Below are 19,033 nucleotides of genomic sequence, written 5' to 3'. Positions count from 1 at the left end.
TTGGGAGACTGTCTCAAAAGTAGAGACCAATTGAGAGAGACACCTGATGTTGATTCGTGGCCTCCACACACATGTGCAAACATATGCACCTACACACATATGTATACGCACCCACTCAAATACAAACATACAACACGCATCCACATCCACAAAAATACAGATCAATATTATTATAAAGCAATCTGGTCACTCTAGAGCAGGTGAGCTGATTCATTAACATAAAAAATAAGTAAATAAACTTTTTCATTTACATGGCTCAAAAGCATGAAATGTTAAAATGTGCATAGGCCTTTCGGAAACACACATCAGTTTTGATTGGGATTCCTAACTCAGAGGCCATGGTCCATGAAGATTATTTCTGGCACCGTAACACAAGGAGGGAGTGTCAGTCAACTAAGAACTTTCCACATTCCAGAAGCAGGCTCCTCCCCGCCTTCAAGGACTCACCACCAACGTGCCTGTCATCACTAATGTGATGTGTTTCCACCATGACGTATTTTCCCTGTGTGCATGCTCCACACCCGCTATAAAGCCCACCACGACGACCTGGTCATCTCTGTTTTTCCATCTTTGCTCAGAGGCAGTCATTGGCGCTCCCCTCACACACGGCCCCAATAAATCTCTTGCAGGAGATGGTGTGACTTTTGTGGCCTTTCTTGGCCCCAGTCACCAAGACCTTCTTTCACAGCCAAACCCTTTCAGGGGCCTCAATTCATGATGCACTTACACACTTCCTGTTGTAGAGCTGCTGTCTGTCAGGAAAGATCCATTTGTCCTTTCCATCTGGGCCAGTCTGAAAATACAAAAGCAAGGGACTGAAATCATGCACCCCAGCTGGCAGGTTCACCCATTATTTTTAGATCTTCATGAATTCTGACTACATGGAAAAGGGTCCAGAGATTGCACAACAGTTGAACTGAAGCCCCCTGGACTGGTGAGGAGCAGTTTGATGCCCCTCACTCAGCACCTGTAGCATCTTGTCCCGCACCCCGGTCTGCAGTCTCCTCACTGGGCTTCCATTCCCTCTAGCCGGTCCCCACTGCAGTGAAGTGACCTTCACACACAAATCTAATTATGTTCCTCTTGAGTCTGAAGATTCACCATGATTTCTCTCGACCTAGAATGGGAGCCAACTCCTGAGCAACTGGGCTCTGTGTGTTAGACCACGGTTTCTGCATTCCATGGTCTCTCAACTCCTTTCCCTTCTGAGGCTCAGAAAACAAGCCACGTTTTTTGTTTTCATTGTATGTTCTCTACCAGGCCGAGTGCCTTTCTTTAAAACTTTGGCTCAGTCTCAACTCAGCTCAAATGTTACCATCTTTTAAATGGTCCTTAAACTAGAGAGTTTGGACACAGCTGGCTTCTAGGCTCACCGATAGTTGATATTAAGCAGTTTCCCAAAAGTTCTGCACACTACCTGCAGGCCTATATTTTGCATTATTCGGGGATTTAAAAACAAACCCTAACAATCAGGCACTAACGTAAGTTTAATTACATATTGCAATTCATATGTGCACGGTCTCCTGAGAGGAGCTCCAATCGCTCCTTTCATTTACTGGAACTAGGTTATATTATCCGAACCCTGCCTGCTCAGTGTCTGAAGTCTCAGCAGCTCTGTAATCGCCACCTACTGAAGTATACTCTTCATAGAATACATAGGTATTTGTAATGTGTAAATCCCACCACGAAAAGATAACGGCCCAGGTTCCCTGTGTAACAGAACTGTGACTTGTGCAAACAGACACCCACATCAAGGTTTGTCAGCAGCATTTTGACCTACTACAAAAGCAGAAATGCTTTGGGTGGCCAAGTAGGAGAAGCCTCTCCGTAACTCACCGTGTGGCATACTGCTCTATCCGGGAGTGGGTGTCGTCGTGAAAGAGCTGAGGCGAGTGTGAGGGGCTGTAAAGAGAAAAGAAAGGCAAGGGCTTTATCCTCAGTCTCCACAGAGGTTACCAGTTAGAAGGTTAGTGAAGCAAGGAATCTGTCATGCAAAACAAACCACGGGCATTGTCCCCCAGGAGGTAAAAATAGTGGAGGCCCATGTTAATGCTCCTGCTCGGAACGCCCCTCCTGTGCGCATGCGCAGCGAATACTCACTCATAGTGCTCTGGCCACATACTGATGAGCGTGATAGGACTGCAGAGAGGGAGAGGGAGACAAAAGTCACAGAACGAACATTTAGAGCGAGTTCAGACAAAGGCGGAAGAAGCAGAGTTCTCAATCATCTCCCATTCACATTTGGCTACCTGATATTCACCATCAGGGAAATCCAAAGCAGTTTTCTCAACTCTTAGGATTTCAAGACAGTAATCACATTTCAGAATAGTCAGACTGAAAAGATCAGTAGAATGTGGATAAAACTGCCCCAAATTATATGCTGTTTAAAGATAATGCTCTAGAACATTCCAAGGGAGATACAATTACATTTTTGTTTTTCTTGGAGAAGAGACTTGAATGAGAAAGGTGAATTTATTACCTAATTATTAAACGATCAATATCAGAATTGAAATTAAAAAGGATGTTCTGGCTCTTCATTCAGAAATATAAAGGTTCAAGTTATATGTACACCAAGTTTCTCAACTTGGGATACACTGAGAGCGAATTCTTCCTTCCACTCAGGCCTACTCAAGGAGTCCAATCATCAGCACATTGAGAGCAGCTTCTTTAGGACAGGACAGACTTCCACCTAGGTTGGTGTTACCTAGACATCCACTCTAGGAAAGCAGATGGGCAAACATGTTCTGCTTGGCTCTGGGCTTCAGACTGGCTTATTTAGTGCCACCTGTAACATGCAGGCAGCCCTAATCTTTCAGATCACCTGGGAGCCCCGAAATACTCATGAGATGCCACGAAAACAATTCATCCCAATTAAAAGGTAGTTTAAATTCTAACTTTTGAGGAAAGGTAATGACGAATTAGCCAACGAATGCAGAAACTTAAGAGCACAAAGAAAATAATTACTCTACTTAGTGACATAAGGTTTCTTGAAAAAGCTAATGCTGATTCAAGCAAAATCATTTTAGATTTCCTTCTCTATGTACATCCTTGAGACATAGTTAATGATCTCATTATCTCCTGCTATGAAGCACAGGACAATGCGTGCAGGGCAGAAAATAAAGGGATACAAGGTCATCTTCGATGGGAAGCTAAATTTCCTTAGACCTACTCTCAAAAATGAGCATTCAACCTGTCTGTCAAAATACCTATTCTATGATTAGAGAATTAATTGTGTACACATAAAGTAGAAGCAGAAACAATGGAGCAACGGTGTTATCCTACACCTTTAGCACATCAGAACTTTTCATTATCCTTGAAATCAGGATGCTAAATGTCAGGAGACAGGTAGAGGTACACCCACTTCCTAAAACAGTAACTGTTAAGGAGACCATCTCTGAAATTCAAGTGTAGGACAACACTTGATATAAGCTTTCAACAGAAGAACAATGCCTACTGGTGTATGTGCGTGCGTGCGTGCGTGCGTGCATGCGTGCGTTCATAAGAGACAAAGCTTTGTGGAATGGCTTGATCAATTCTTCAGAAGGTAATTGTTGACACAAAGTGATTTGTGAACTGAGACTGGAGGGAGCAGAAAACTGGGCTGAAGCATTTCCTAAAAGACAAACATTGTTAATGGAAAACATCAAACAAAGGAAACAGAGATACAGAATCAAGCTGGGTTTCTTTTCCTCCAGAGGATTTTGTCTGTAAGGAGAAACTGTGACAAGTGCTCACTTTTAGTTCTGTGGGAAGAAAGAACAGCAAAGTACTTCATACTTAGGACCTACAGTTACGGAGGTTGAGCTCGCTTGACAAGACTGCTAGTCTAGCATACATGAGGTTCTGAATGCCATCCCCAGTCCCCAAATATAGGTAACTAAATAACAAAGTAAAGGCAACATCAATCTGTGAGTGGCCAGGGACTTAATAATGGAACTTCTTGTTTTGCAGTGTAGCTGTTGAAACCACAGGATATTCGAAGAATCGAACTCTAAAAAGTAAATGTAAGTCTCTGAAACCCAACATAAACTTTACAGAACTTGGTGACCCTTTTAATGACTCAAATTCCCAACAGTGTCTCCACACTTCTTGTCTTTTGCCTCTTTAATTCATTTGCCCAAGGCTGGTGACTGGTCCTACCTGTTAGGTCATGTCTGCTGCTGTAAGAGCAGACCTGGCAACCCCTCTGCCCTGTCCCTTGAGACAATGAATTGACAAGCCCCCCTGGCTCTGCTTGGTTCTTATCTCCTCAAATGTAATGTGAAGGTATAAATAAACACTCTTCCTTATTTCTATCATGTGGAACTATGGCCAAGCTCCCCAACTTCTCTGTTTCTCTGGTTTGAGTACTTCCTGCGTCCACCATTCTGGCTTTGATGACTCTTTTTGCCTCTTCGACTTTTTCATCTTCAGGGAACGTTTTTCTTCAAGATTTATTTTTATTTGTCTGCATATATGCCACTATAGATACAGCATGGCATATGTGTGGAGATGCCTCTGGAGGTCGGGAGGAGACACTGGATTACCTGGACGTGGAGATACTGGTGGCTGAGACCCGACGGACATAGTTGTTGGGACTTGAACTCAGATTCTCTAGTAGAGCAGCTAGTGCTATTAACCACTGAGAAATCTCCCTAGCTCCCAAGTCAATTTTCATGCTTCTATAATGTTCTCCTTACCTCACATTCCCACCGTGTTACCTCCAAAATGATGTATAGCCCCGTCTAACGCTCCACCACCTCAAGACACTATCATGGCTTCCGTGGTAGTAAAGCTCCCTCACTCCGAATAAAGCTCATTTTCTGAAGGGTAATTTTAGGTTATTATCCTTTCTGAACCACTGACGACTTTTTCTTCTTTAACATTACCTGTAAACTTTTGAAGTCCCCCACAACTCTCAGAATAAACTCTGTAGACAATGGATAAAAAGACCCTTTATTATCTGGCTTTTGTTTCTCTCCTTTTTTTGTTTTTGATGCTAGTTTTCTGATCGAGCTTCAATCCAAGCTGATGAAAATGATTCATTTGGCCAGTAGGTCTTTTCCTCTACCTCTGTGTATCCCAAATTCTCAGCACATGACTCAGGCTGGGCTAAGCATAGCTCTCCATTTCTCCCGGTCCTGAACATCCATCTCCACAACTCCATCTGCAAGGAGTGCTTCCCTCTTTCCACAGTTAAATTCACTATGGGCACTTCGCTCAATGTCAGAAGCAGGGGTCTCTAGTTCTTTTTTATCTCTAGGGAAACTAACCAAATGCTAAAGTCAATAGTAATCTCCTAGAACTCTCAAACTACTTCTACAACTATCTTGGCTTACTTTTTGACTTTGTCATGAATACTATGCTCTTTAATTTTACTCATTTATTCCCATTTGGAAAATTCTTGAATACAGACTTGTAAATTGAACTGAATAAGCCTTAGCAGGGACACACTAGTCCTTGTCAGTAATTAGTGTTTCTTCCTGTAAAGGCCCCTCACGCAAGCAGGCATAGCTAACTACCGGCCAGATGATAAAACACGACATTTGCAGAGACAAAAGAGAAATAAGCAAACGAGAATTCCAACCAGTTCCATAAATAGCTTCACTGCCTTCACCACTTCAGCGGTTTTCTCCAATATTCTCCTCCCACAAGGAGGAGAATAAATGAAATCAAACATTTTTTTTTAAACTAACATAAATTGTTCTACTGGAAGACTAAGTGACCTTGCAGCAGGAAAGGGCTGAGCAGAAAAATGAACTACAGCAAATCCACAGAGCTCTACGTAGGATTTGAAGAAGAAAACCTGTCCACACTGTCTAGTAGCTCATAAATCTGTTCAAAAGGGATCTTGGGGCATCCAATTTAATCAGATGCCCCTTCCTTTCTTCTGCGTGCATGCCTCTTGGAAAATTTATGTTAAGCACGGTGATGCATTTTCAGCATAGTATGTCAAAATCAGAAAATAAATTATTTTTCATGCTTTTCTGATAATTTTTACTTAAAAATACTTTGGAGGCCATGAAGACGACTTAGTCAGTAAAATACATTGCCTACAAGCATGAAGAAGCTGAATTCAATCCTCAGAACCCGCACAGAATCTGGGCATCTATAAATCAAGTGTTTAGGAGGTGAAGACTGGATGATCCCTGGGACTTGCTTAGACACCCTGCCTAGCTCGGTCATCAAGCTCCAGATTTAGTGAAAAATCCTATCTCAGAAAATGGCAGCGATTGAGGAAGACAACCCATGTCAGTCTCTGGCCTCCACACACATAATACGCACTTGTGAGAGCACACACACATACACATAAATTGAATCTCAGGATTATTTTGACACTGAGGACAAAGTCTTAAAAAATGTTTAAAAGGAGTATGAAATATCCATCTCTCATGAGAACGGTGGATACAAATGACAACGAGTCCTGCAAAGAGTGCAAGGCAACATTGCTCAGTACAAATCCATCATATTTCCTCCTAAACCCAGGCACCACATGACAGTATATCTACAACATTATATACCCCAAGTAGCTTTTGCAAAGGTTAATTATCTGTTATCTGAACAAAAGTAAAATGTTTCAGATGTTCAGCAAGTCAAACTGTATTGCACACCAAAAGAAGAATTCTTCGTACACAATGTTTGAAGACCAAAGCATATCCATAAAAGACCAGAGGATAAATACTTTTGTAAATATATTTAAAGAGCTTCTTTTAAAATAAAGTAAATTTAATAAAACTTGTTTTCATGTGTGGTGTAGAAACAATTAGAAAATAATGCATTTCTTTTTAGGAGGTATATGTACTCGTTTGGGTGTGTGCATGTGTACATACACATATATATGGTGGCCAGAGGTAAACACTGGGCATCTTCCTTAATCACTCTTCACCATATATTTTAGGCATACAGGTGTCTTGTTAGTACACTCAAGCACACGGTATTTCAAGCACACAGCTGAAATATTTGTTTAGCTACTTTAGAAAGTGATTCAAAGATTTAAAATCTCATCTACTTTGATCTCAATAGATAACTGCCTGGTGATTTAAAATGCCCATTATGTCCTTGGGCTCATTTTAAAGCCTTTCCCCTTCTTACTTCAGGCTCGACATTCTTTTGTTTTCTTTCTCAGCTTCATTACCCCATTGTAATTTTGCTCTCTTATAACTTTCGTGAATATGCTTGTCAACTCAAAACGCAGATCTTCAGCAATTTTGCCTATTTCATATAATGTCTAAAGTTGCATTTTGCTGCTTTCATCTTTAAGAAGACCAAGAAGAAACATAAAATGAGATTGCAGAATAGATTTGTACTTGAAGCACAGGATAAAGTATCACTGGTAATTTTTGTTAAAAAGATGTAAAATGGCTGGGACTATGACTCAAAAGGGGAGCATTTATCTAGCATGTGTGAGGCTCAGGGTTCAATCCTCAGGCAACAAAACAAAATAATAATAAAAGGTATTGTAACGAAAAGATTGAAGCCTCTAAAAGGGAAAAAATTAAGGGAAATAAATAAAAGAGCAAATGATAGCACAATTTGACTTAGATATTTCTTTAAAAAAAAAGTTGAAAGTTCAGAAAAATTTTCTGTGACAGAGATAAAGGAAAAAAGTAAGGCAAACGGATTGCTATTGGAAACTTAATTTACCTTAATATGTTTTGTGTTGTTAGCATTAAAAATAAAGCAATGTAAGTGTTTACGGACTAGGATGGAACTCACGTCTCTAAGTTGTCCCCTTCCAGCACAGTCTGGACAGGCAGGTAGCCAAGCCGAGGGTGTTTGGCGAAGTACTTCTTGGACCTGAACTTGTTCTTCAGCACCTTTGTGAAGTCTCGTACATCTTCCCCAGATGTTGTCTACGAGGTTGACAAATTCACAGTACGCATTACAAATCAAAGGCTAAAACAACCCCACAACAGAATCTGAGCAGGTGTAAGTGGAGTATTATTAAATGCCAACAATTTTGGTCACTTTATCTATTTTTGGAATGCACGGTATCATGAAAACAATTGAGACTTTCATAAAAAATAAATTCAGTGATGATTCCATAATTTAAAAAAAAAAGTGTTAAAAGTAAACCATTAAGTGACTGACTTATCCAATACTTTAAAACTTGATTCCTATCAGTAAACCAATTTCCTTCTACAAAGTGTAGTGATGGTACTCCAGATTAAACACTTCTAAATAGGCATAAGAAGTCAAGGTTAGCATTTAGCCCATGCTGGCTCCTGACAAGTCACCACACATTCTAGTTGGGAGAAAGTTCAAGCTGCAATAAAGAAAGGGCAGAGGACATAGAAGTACATGCCTGTAATCTTAACACATACATACAAAAAAGAGACAAGAGGATCTGAAGTTCAAGGCTAGCCTAGGCTACAAGGGGAGGTCCTACATAGAGATCAAAGGAAAGGGCACGAAAACAAAGCAATCAAATGAACAAACCCTTCTAAGCAGGCATGATGGGGCATGCCCATAATCCTAAGATTTAGGAGATGGAAGCAGGAGGATTAGGAGTTCTAAACTAGCCTGGGTTACATGAGGCTAGTCTGGGCTACATAAGACCCTTTCCAGAAAAAAAAAAAAAGTAAGGAAAGAGAGTCATGGAAAGAAAGCACAGTGTCTTCTCTGGACTTTATTAGAAAAAGAGTCTATAAATTTATTTCCTTTCTCAACCACATAGATACACTATTATTTTACCTGGATTAAAATATAATGGTGATATATAGTGTTTCTACTTCATTAAGGACTTCGAAATGATTGGGGTTTTACTTTGTTGTTTGTTTTGTTGGGACAAGGTCTTGTTATGTAGCCCTGAATATGCTAAAACTTGCTCTGTAGTCCAGGCTTGCCCCTGCCTCTTGAGTGCTGGGACTAGGGTCATACGTCACCGTGTCTGGCAAGATTAGTTTTTATAACCACGTACATGTGAGATGCTTAAACCCCTCAAAGGCCAGTCTCTTATCTTATTCCATAAACTATCCTCTCGTCTAACTTTCTGCGATCAGCAATTCTACTGTTCACATTCAACACAGACACCAGCTTTAGTTCTGAAGATGCACTTATATATTCATGTCATTAACAGAAAGCTGAATTAATACTTGGGTCCTATACCAGCTAGTCTGCTTCCAAACCTATCACCGAATAGACTTCATCCCCGCTCCTTACACAGAGACAGAGAAGTTTTCTAGAGAACACAAACAGAGCATGGATATGTATATGTACTGTGCTGTCTGTTCCCACTCTATGCCTTTTCTTTAATAACAAGTGACCCAGAATCATACAGTCTGGCTGGCGAACGGAAACTCTGTATTTGATTGTACTCAACAATGAACTTAGAGTCTAACGCAGGCGAGAGAAGTCCTCTACCCCTGAGCTATATATACCTCGGGCCTCTTTTAAATTTTATTTTGAGACAAATTCTTACTAAACTGTCCAGACTGCTGTTAAATGCACTCTACGGCCCAGGGAAACCTTGAACTTGAAATCCTCACTTATAGTCCAGGGTAGCTGGTGTTGTAAGTTTACATTATCAAGCTAGGCATGGAACTTATAAAGAAAAGCTATACTTTTAATACAAACAAGTTCTACTTTAACTCTCACACGCACACATCTGTATACATTTATACAGTTTTCTATTTTATAATTGATCTTTGTACATAAATACTTTGCTTCTATTAAACAATTAGAGAGGATTTTTATTCTACTCTGGGCTTACAAAGCAGATAGAAGCATGCATGAGCTACAGAGATTTATAGTAAAAATAATCCATTCATTTCTCTTTTCATTAAAACAAATATCCCCAAGGGCAAACCACTTATCATCATCAATTTTACAAGATAACGTCTGTTTTTAGTAACTAAAAATAAACTTTACAATGTGAGGTGTGATTGAAATAGTCTGTCCTACGTATAGCAGAAGTGCAGTAGGACAAAGCCTTTCATGAGAAGATGAATAAAAAAAACATAATTCAAGGCTGATGCTGCAGAGATAGTTTAGTCAGAAACCACATAACATTACGGACTGCTTGTAATATCAGCAAGAACTAGAGAGGAAAAAACAAGCAAACTCCTGGGGTTTGTGAACTTCAAGCAAATAAGAGACTCTTGGAAAGAATAAGGAGGATAACTCCTGAGAAATGAACCCCACAGTTGACCTCTGCCCTCCACAGGCACATATGTATCATGCGCTAAGCATTGGCATGAATAACACCCACTAACATGTTCTCACGTGTACCTACAAACACATGCCTACTCAAGGCGAGTCTGTGGGAAAAGGGGTTGGCATGAAATACAGTGGTGTGTGGGAGCTGAATCTGGACCACGCAGAAAGGAGGAACAAGCAGAATAAAGATGAGGGGAAGAGGAGACTGCCAAGGAGGAGTGCCCAGAATGGAGAACAAAAGACTTCTCCATCAACTGCAAAGGGCACACACGCCTTCGGCAAGGTAGGGCTCCGAGACAGCTGAGCTCACAGGCAAGTGCCTCCTGGTGAAGATGAAGAGGGAAGATGTTTTCTACAACAGAAATTCAGAAGGAAGACCTGTAGAAGAAGTGTAGATTCCATTGCTCCCATGTCTGCTCTTAGTGTGCGCAGTTAATATACACAGAAATGCGGAAACAAGGATGTACTCTGGTTTCAATATAGCCTGTCTCCAAGCTCGCCTATGGGAGGGCATTCATTTCTGTTTCCAGAGGTTTTGTAGCTAGCCTTGACTTAGATGGGTGAGAAAGGCCAGGTGAACAAGACTCTAAGACCCCACCTTCTGACAGTGGTTACGAGTACACTCCTAGGTGAACAACACCACTCTCTACTTACATAAGTCATGACCCCATCCCTCTTCACAGACACCCTGTGCCTACTATCCATGCCCAAGCCCTGCCAAGTATTAATCTAGCTTCTGCCTCGATGAGCTTGCTTCTTCTGGGTGTTTCATAGACAGACTTCACAGAGCATGTCTGCCATGGTTCCTCTGTTGTTCCAGCTGTCTCTTCCGGGTTCCTCATGTTTGAGGGGAGAAGTGACAGACCACTGGTACAAGTCCAACCCCACATTACAAACCCTGCAATCAAATATACCAACTATATCTAGAACCTGGAAAACAAAAATAAATTTAATCAAGCAGTTAAAAAAAAAAAGACACCACTTCTCTATTCTGCCCCATTATAAAAAACTCAACAAACATTTGCTCACTTTCCAAAAAGTTGAGGCACAAAGTTGAATTGTTTCTAACAATGCATGTCTCTTATAAAGCACATATTCAACAGAAACAGTGGATTTTCATTTTTTTAGAAATTTTTATAGTGAGCGAAAATATGTGCTACTCAAAGTTGTAATCCAAGGCTGTTAGTTCACTGGTTCCATAAACTTCATCACAAAACTTAAGGAGAGGTAAAAAGTGACTCTTCCCAGGGTGATTGGGATACCAGAATATAGTTCTGCAGTTGGAATAGAGTCACGGAAAGGAATTAAGCCTAATATTTTGCACTAAAGATAGTAAAAATATTTACATCTGTTTGGTCTAATTAGCCACTTAACCGCAGTACCTAGTAGCTCTCAATTTTACAGTGCTAATGCAATGCTTTGGCAAAGAGAAGCCCACCACCTAGCATAATGAATGTCATCAAACACAACTCTCCCGTCACATTAGATCCAGAGATCTGTTCTTTAAAAGCAGACAACTGTTCCTATTATGGTGGGAAGATGGAATAGAAGGGAACTTACTGGAAATTACTGTACAGTGAGTCAACCTGTTAAATGCCACATGCATTTCTTGGAACATTAGGTTTTCTTTCATTGAAAATAGATTCTTTTCTCACATAATAGATCCTGATTGCAATTTCCCCTTGCTCTATTTCTCCCACCACCTCCCATCTCCTCTCCTTTCCACAGCCACCCCCTTTCTGCCTCTCAGTAGGAAAGAGCAGGCTTCTAAAATAACAAAATAAAACATAATTAGATAAAATAAAAACTATCACATTGAAGTCGGACAGGACAAGCGCCTCAGTGGTAGAATTCTGCTCAAAAGCACCCCATTGTGCTTGCTACAGACCATCCGATGTCTTGGGAGGACCTACAGTTGTAAAATACCTTTGCTTCCTTCTCATCCCCTCATGGGGTGACAATCTTGTGGGTTCTATGGCTAGTGGTGGCCTGTCACCATCCAGTTTTATTTGAGGTCTTTCTTGCTACAAGATTTTATTGCAAATACTGCCTATGTGGATTTCTGTTTTACTGACTAATTGCACTGTTTCTTTTTACCTAATAAATGAGAGGAAATGGCAAACACAAGGAGACTGAGATAGCCTGAAGCCATGGACCTCCATCGCCCTCCAAGCCCCTCTAGAATGATTACTCCCAAGCTGTAAGAACTCACATATACAAGAGAGACATGCCCTCCAAACTGATTGTTTTCTTCTTCTAAAGCCACACCATTATCCTGAAGTAAAGGAGCAGTAAGAAGATAAACTTAACTGAGCAATGTTAAGAGCTAGCTCTCCACTTGTTCTCCATCATCATAAATGAATAAAATATTAAAAAGCTTTGCCCAATTATAAAATCTACTGTAGAACCAGTCTCCTCTTGTAAGCTTCTACCAAAACCCTAAGATGTTGAAACTACACAACTTCATTTTTCAGTCCTGCTTTATCAATGGCAATAATGACAAGTAAAATCAGGAGTATTTTAATATATATAGTATATTTATATATACTATAGGAAACTAATATATACAGTATATTTAGATACAACAGTATAATAATTATATATTAAGATTTATTTTATTTTTATCATATATATGTGAATGTCTTGCATGCATGTACGCCTGTGTGCCACACACATCACACATACAGTGCTTGTACAGGCCCAGAGAGGCCATCAGATCCCCTAGACCTGGAGTGATAGGCAGTTGTTAGCAGTGTTAGCAATGTGGGTGCTGAGAATCAAACTCAAGTCCACTGGAAGAGCAGTCAGAGCTCTTAACCACTAAGCCATCTCTCCAGCCTCCATCTGGACGATTTTAAAATTTCTGCCAATTACTACTTAATTGGAGCAAATATAAGTCACTTCAGGTAAAGTATACTTTGAAATTATCTTTGGCTTCAATTGTGTATCTATATATTAATTCATGTGTATGAATCCCTGTGTTCTTGTTCCATGTTTGAAACTCTTAGCTTAAATGCTGACCCCTAGCACACTCCTGAACTTCAGACACATTGATGAACGACAGAAAGGCATTTCCTTTGCATTAATGTGACTCGCAAACAAAAAGCAAGGCCTAGGTGCAGAAGGATCTAGAATTCAGAAATGCTCGCCCCTGTGCTACTTATTATGAAGTGACTCCTTGAAAAAATTGCTTTTCGACTTCAGCTGAAGAGGCATCCACTACTGGTGCCAGAGATTCCCCGAGGCACCACGGAGAAATAGACTGTTTACGATGACGCCAAAAATACTCAAGGACCAAACACAACTGCTAATTCAGACCAATTTAAACCACATAACAAAGAGAACTGAAAATAAGCCAAACTACATTTATTTTTAATTTCCCAGTGACTTTCTTGGTCAGCTCATAGCTCAAACAACAGTATTATTTATGTCCATAAGACACTTCCATTGGGTTTTCAACTATTAAATTCAAACACTAATAAGTTATACAGAGGGAAACACGGAAGTTGAAGGATGTAAATCAAGGTTATATAAAAATGCACAGGTGTTTGACACATGAGTAAGTAATGAAAGTTGGCCTGTGGACCGTGTGCAAACAGTGGAGTCACTGATACAATCACACTCATTAGTAAGGTTTACTCGTTGAAGGCAGAGCTGAGGGTTGTATGTAAACTTCTCAGTGGTCCATTTCATTATCACAGGACTTAGGGACACTAGCCGGGAATTTTTCTTTTCTAATGACAAAACTAACCCTGCATTTTTACTCAGTTTTTGCTGATTTCAACAAGCTAAAATTCCGACACATTTGAATTCTAAGACTTGGTTGAAATCAGTAAGAGAATCTCAGAGCCTTTGGGTCTTCATGGAAAAACAGGAAACTAGAAATTAAGTAACAGTGACAGAATCACCAAGAACAAGGATGGTAATAAACCACCAGTGTAAAGTAGAGCTTGTTGCCCCCATAAGAGCTAATGGCATCATCTAAATGCGCTGGACTTGCTGAGAAATCACGATCGGAGAGATAAGAGCTTAGAAAAACCACTTTGGGATGCTGAAGTCAGAGAAACAGCAACAATGCTGCAATTTTAGCATATTGGCCAATATCCCAAAGCGTATCTGAAGAAGCAGGGCTGCCAAAACAAACCACGCCAACTCAACAAGGATGAGATCAGCAATTCAGCATTTCCATACAGTTGATTTTCACAGCCCCCACCCCACAACACACCGATGTTGGCAGGAGGGAGGAGACAAAGCAACTGGTGCCAGTTTGTCCCTTTTTAGCCTTGCTCTTTACCTTTGCCAATATGATTTTAAAAGGCACAAATTTAGCTTTAATTTTAAGAGGATCTCTTGTTTCCAATATAGTAATTTGATTCTACCAGTTTATGTAGATCTTGGGTTATTTCTACATCTGTAAACCCATGGCAACAGGAATACCATGTAGCCAAAAGGCCAAACACAAATGAAAAGTCCCTACACTAAACAACCAGGCCACAGTGCCTTGAACATGACTCCCATGAAGAAAACCTTTGGAGACTAACTCCTAATAGACTACCACGGCTTCTACTCAAAGGCCCATCCTCAAGAAAGACAACTTATGCTGTAAAGTCTACAGTTTAATAAGGCAGTGAGGTCAGTCCTGAATAAACGACCTATGCAATAGATCAAGCAAAGTCTCCCCAGTTTATCTGTCGTCTGTAAGAACTCATCTGCAGCCTCTAGACAACATACCTCAATAAATTCTCTCCTACTGTTCTGGGTAAATTCTTTTTACCTGCCCATACCTCTTCTCTTCCACACTATACTTAACATGACAAATATACTGAAATCTGTTTTGAAAAGAACATTCAGTTTTTACCATAGTACCCCGGACGTCTCCATCCTTATGTTCGGTTGACAAAAGAAACCGATGAAGTTGCTGATGTGATCGTGGAACACATTCTATTATTGGACTTTTTATGTAAGCAAACACATAACACACAATATAGGTATTTGGAAACCTTAGCTATGTTGTCAACCTTGAAAAAAAAATCTCCATTAACTGTGTTGAGCTGATATCATACAGAAATTAACATTGAAATTAATACTGGTCTGTAGATGTTTGCTGTGGCTCCTATTTGTGAGGAGTCACAGCTGTATTAAATATGGAAGATCTTAGCCACATAGGTTTGACTAAAGGAAGTATTTTCTAAGTAATGAAAATACAACCACACACTTGCTTAAAAACTATACTACCAATCTGTTTTTTTTTCTTTTTTTAAAAAACTTTATTTAACTTTATTTCATGCGCATTGGTATAATGATGTCAGATTCTCTTGAACTGGAGCTACAGACAGTTGTGAGCTGCCATGTGGGTGCTGGGAATTGAACCCGGGTCCTCTGGAGGAGCAGTCAGTGCTCTTAACCACTGAGCCATCTCACCAGCCCCCTACCAATCTGTTTTAAGTGACACTAATTTGGTAAATCATTTTCCATAGAGACACTTCCTCCTATTCTTCCTTTTTGTTTTTTAACAAAATCTCAGTGAAAATAATAAACCAGTTGTGTTCAGTGAGCTTCAATTCAACAAGAAAATTTACAGTGACTCAATCACAACACGTGGAAGCTGGAAGTAGCCAGTATCCCTGCCCGTCCTGAAAGCAAAGGTTTCCAAATGTTTAGTTTCTTCATCTTGAACTAGCATGTCTCTCAAACACCATTCCATCCTAGTAAGCCCTTCATAGCCTGAAATCTGTATGGAGCAACACAGCACTCTCTCAGTGTTTCATTTTCCCTAAGTTGGTGAGACTGCTGTCCCTCAGCACATGCACACAGCCTCTGTCTGTCTACTTTGCATCCTCACTGCTGTGCACTCGACCTGCTCTCCCATATTCCCCTCTAGTATGTTTGTCTCCAATCCCATACAGGAATCCTGATGCTGAGCACATGCTAAAAATCAAGAGAAAAGGACGTTAACATCCATTGCAATTTGGTACATGTTACCCCAAACTAAGGCATTAGAAAAACCAGCAGAAGCAGAAGGTTGTTCATTGTCCTTGTCCCCAGGAGCAGCTCATGAAGCCCCTCCTGGACAGGTAGGAACTGCCATCATTAACCATTGCTGAGTGTTTGAAGGGTCCCATACATTTCCTGTGTTGGAAGCCTAATTGCCCGTGTAAGATGATGAAGGACAGGATGTTAAGACTTGACCAGGTAACATGGGCTCTGGCATCATCAGATGCTATAGAAGAGAGCGTTGTTACTGATCTGGGAGCCTGATGAAGTGGGCGTGTGTAGCTCTTTCTGCCTCCCCTCCCTCTCTTTCCTGTGTTATCTTGCCATGTCTTTCAGCATGGAATAGCATGACACAATTATTATTACCAGATGTAGACTTCCAGCTTGGATTTCTCAGTCTCCAAACCTGTGTGACCAACAACCACCTGTGGTTTGTCAACCACTCATCTGGAGGTGTTCTGCTACAGCAGCAGTGGGAGACCAGGACATCTTTGAAGACACAGGACCCGAACAGCATCTTTACAAGCAGACATTTACTTCCCTCGTACCACAAGGCTACGTCACAATCTCTTTGTTCATTTCTCTGTCTACTCTTTAGGAAACCCTTAGCACTAAACTAAATAGGCTTCTCTATGTCCCTGGGTTGTCATTCCCTTATGAAGCCCTCAGAGTTCAGGAAATGAAAATAAAAATGAAATTTATGCCCTGGCAATGCTAAAACGTGCATGGATAACTCATATATGACAGTTCTGTTGAACTTGTCCATATTGGGTTTCACGGTCTAAGTTGATGAGGGCGACTGATCAGGTATCAGGAAAACTTGTCATTAAATGAATTTGTGTATATTTGCTATTCTGTCTTCCATTGTGACCTAAAAACGGGAAGAAAAGGCATGATTTTCCTTCCCTTGCAATTTGCCTCTCTACCTCACCATCTATAACCGATGTGCTCTTGAAGCCCTTTTTAAGATACAGTGCCACACAGCTATAACCTGTCATTTTCTGGAGACACAGTGATGATGCCCTAAATGCCACCTCACTTCTGAAGCCCTCTCCATCCCATTTTGGTTAAATATTGGGATGTGACTATACCTTAGGCCCTTCCAGAACTCAAAACATCTTTCATTTTAAAAATCTCTTGCTTGAAGGAAAAAAAAATCTCTTGCTGACAAGACTCTTTGGGGCCTTCCTCTCCCTTTTTGGATAAAGTGTTGCTCACCCCCAAATTTTCATCTCTAGCCCCCCCACCAGCAGTAGGTTTATTCAGCATACGGAAAGCCCGTGACATCCACAGTACCATAACTACTTGTGAACGTCTTACTCCTTTGGCGTTCAACTATTATTGTGTAACTCTGACGCAGCTGAGCAATGGCAGAGCCATAGAGAACAAATCTTGGTCAATTAACCTCAGCTGTGCTCCGGTGGCAAGGTAGCAATCTTCACTCATCTTTGGTGACACCAGACGGACCTGAGTAGAGATTCTAAACATTTTCCATTCTCCTTAGCATTGAATCCTATTCAGTGGTCACTCATGGTGAGTAATTGCGTGCACTTTTATAAATCACATGCACGCTACCTCTCTGAAATGTAAAGACACCACTAGTGATGCAGTCTTGATGAAAAACTATCGGAAGCTCATTAAAGGAGCTAAAAGATCAATACTAAGTGATCTACAAATCCTACTTCTGGACACATATCCAAAGACAATAGCATCAGCTTCTTAAAGAGGTACTGTAGGTACTGTACTGGCATGTCCAATGTAGCATTATGTGTGGGAGCTGAGATGTGGAGTCAATTTAAATACCCCATGATATATGAATAAAGAAATATCAGAGAGAGAGAGAGAGAGAGAGAGAGAGAGAGAGAGAGAGAAAAGAGAATTAGTCTTAGAAAAGAAGGAAATCCTCCCATTTGTGACAACACGGATGAACATGAGGACATGATACTGAGTAAAACAACCCAGATATACAAAGAGAAATATTGTGCATATTTATGTCTTCTTTATATGCAGAATCTAAAGAAGAAATTAGAAGTCAAACTGAGAGTGGCGGAGAGTAGCCTGGTGATTGGCAAATCTGGAGAGGAGCTTGGAAACAGAAACACATCTAAGCTGTCGGTTGTAACGTGAGTCAACCCTAGAGCATCACAGATGGTACTGAAGCTACAGATACCAGTGTGCTGGCCCTGGTAAGGTGGTCCTGCAGTTCCATCCCCTCCGAAGACCAAGGCTGAAGGGCTGTAAGTTCAAGGTCGACTTGGGCAACTTTGAAACCCTATCTCAAAATGAAAATGCCTTTTAAAAGATCTGGAATGGAGCACAGAGGTAAAGTGGATGTCTAGTATGAGTGAGATCATAGGGTTAGTCTGCCGATTATGAAAACAAAATCCAACCAAAAATAAAAATATCAAATAGATTAAATTGTAATGTGAATTTAAAAAAGACTTTTGCACCCTTTAATAACAAGATTGTTTTTCTAACTCAAATTAAATTTTGGTTATTCACAGCAATGATATTTTTAAAGATTGGATGGGGGAATATTCAATATGGAAGTAAATGAGTTGATTATTCAATGTGTTGGAAAGTTTCTCTGGAAGCAACAGTGTTGAAAGGTGGATATCCTAAGAGCTACATTTTAGCAGCGAAGATTCCTGATAAGAAATGTGTTGGGCTCCCTCCCCGCTTTTTCACACATGTGCTGTCTTGTCCCTCCATCTCCTACTATGAGATGATGTAAGACAGCCCTGGCCCCATGAGGTGCTTCCAGCTTGCATTTCTCCCTAAACGTTAGCCGAGTGAGAGCCTGCCCATTACATACCACCTATCCGTGGCCTGCTACAGTGACATGCAAGAGACTGAGTTTGCCTGTGAGTGTTCCCTGAAGGTCTGTATATTAAAGGCAGTC

General features: G+C 40.6%; 1 protein-coding gene across 7 annotated transcripts in view; it reads right to left on the bottom strand.

Moving 5' to 3' along the window:
* Positions 1–19,033, bottom strand: part of Utrn (utrophin) — a 504,577-nt gene that overhangs the window by 23,064 nt on the left and 462,480 nt on the right. For 5 of the 7 annotated variants that reach the window (XM_087911817.1, XM_087911819.1, XM_087911818.1 and 2 more), the window contains 4 exons: positions 7,696–7,832; positions 2,101–2,139; positions 1,837–1,902; positions 728–793 (listed from right to left, as the gene is read on the bottom strand). In XM_087911817.1, coding sequence (XP_087767943.1) covers positions 728–793; positions 1,837–1,902; positions 2,101–2,139; positions 7,696–7,832 — 308 coding nt within the window. Of the gene's footprint in view, positions 1–727; positions 794–1,836; positions 1,903–2,100; positions 2,140–7,691; positions 7,833–19,033 lie in introns of those variants that run through there. The other 2 variants (XM_087911820.1, XM_087911822.1) reach the window with 2 other exon arrangements.

The sequence above is a fragment of the Myodes glareolus genome, chromosome 1 (genome assembly GCF_982192425.1).
Source record: "Myodes glareolus chromosome 1, mMyoGla1.1, whole genome shotgun sequence".
Classification (NCBI taxonomy): domain Eukaryota; kingdom Metazoa; phylum Chordata; class Mammalia; order Rodentia; family Cricetidae; genus Myodes; species Myodes glareolus.
This window is presented reverse-complemented; position numbering and strand designations above follow the sequence as displayed.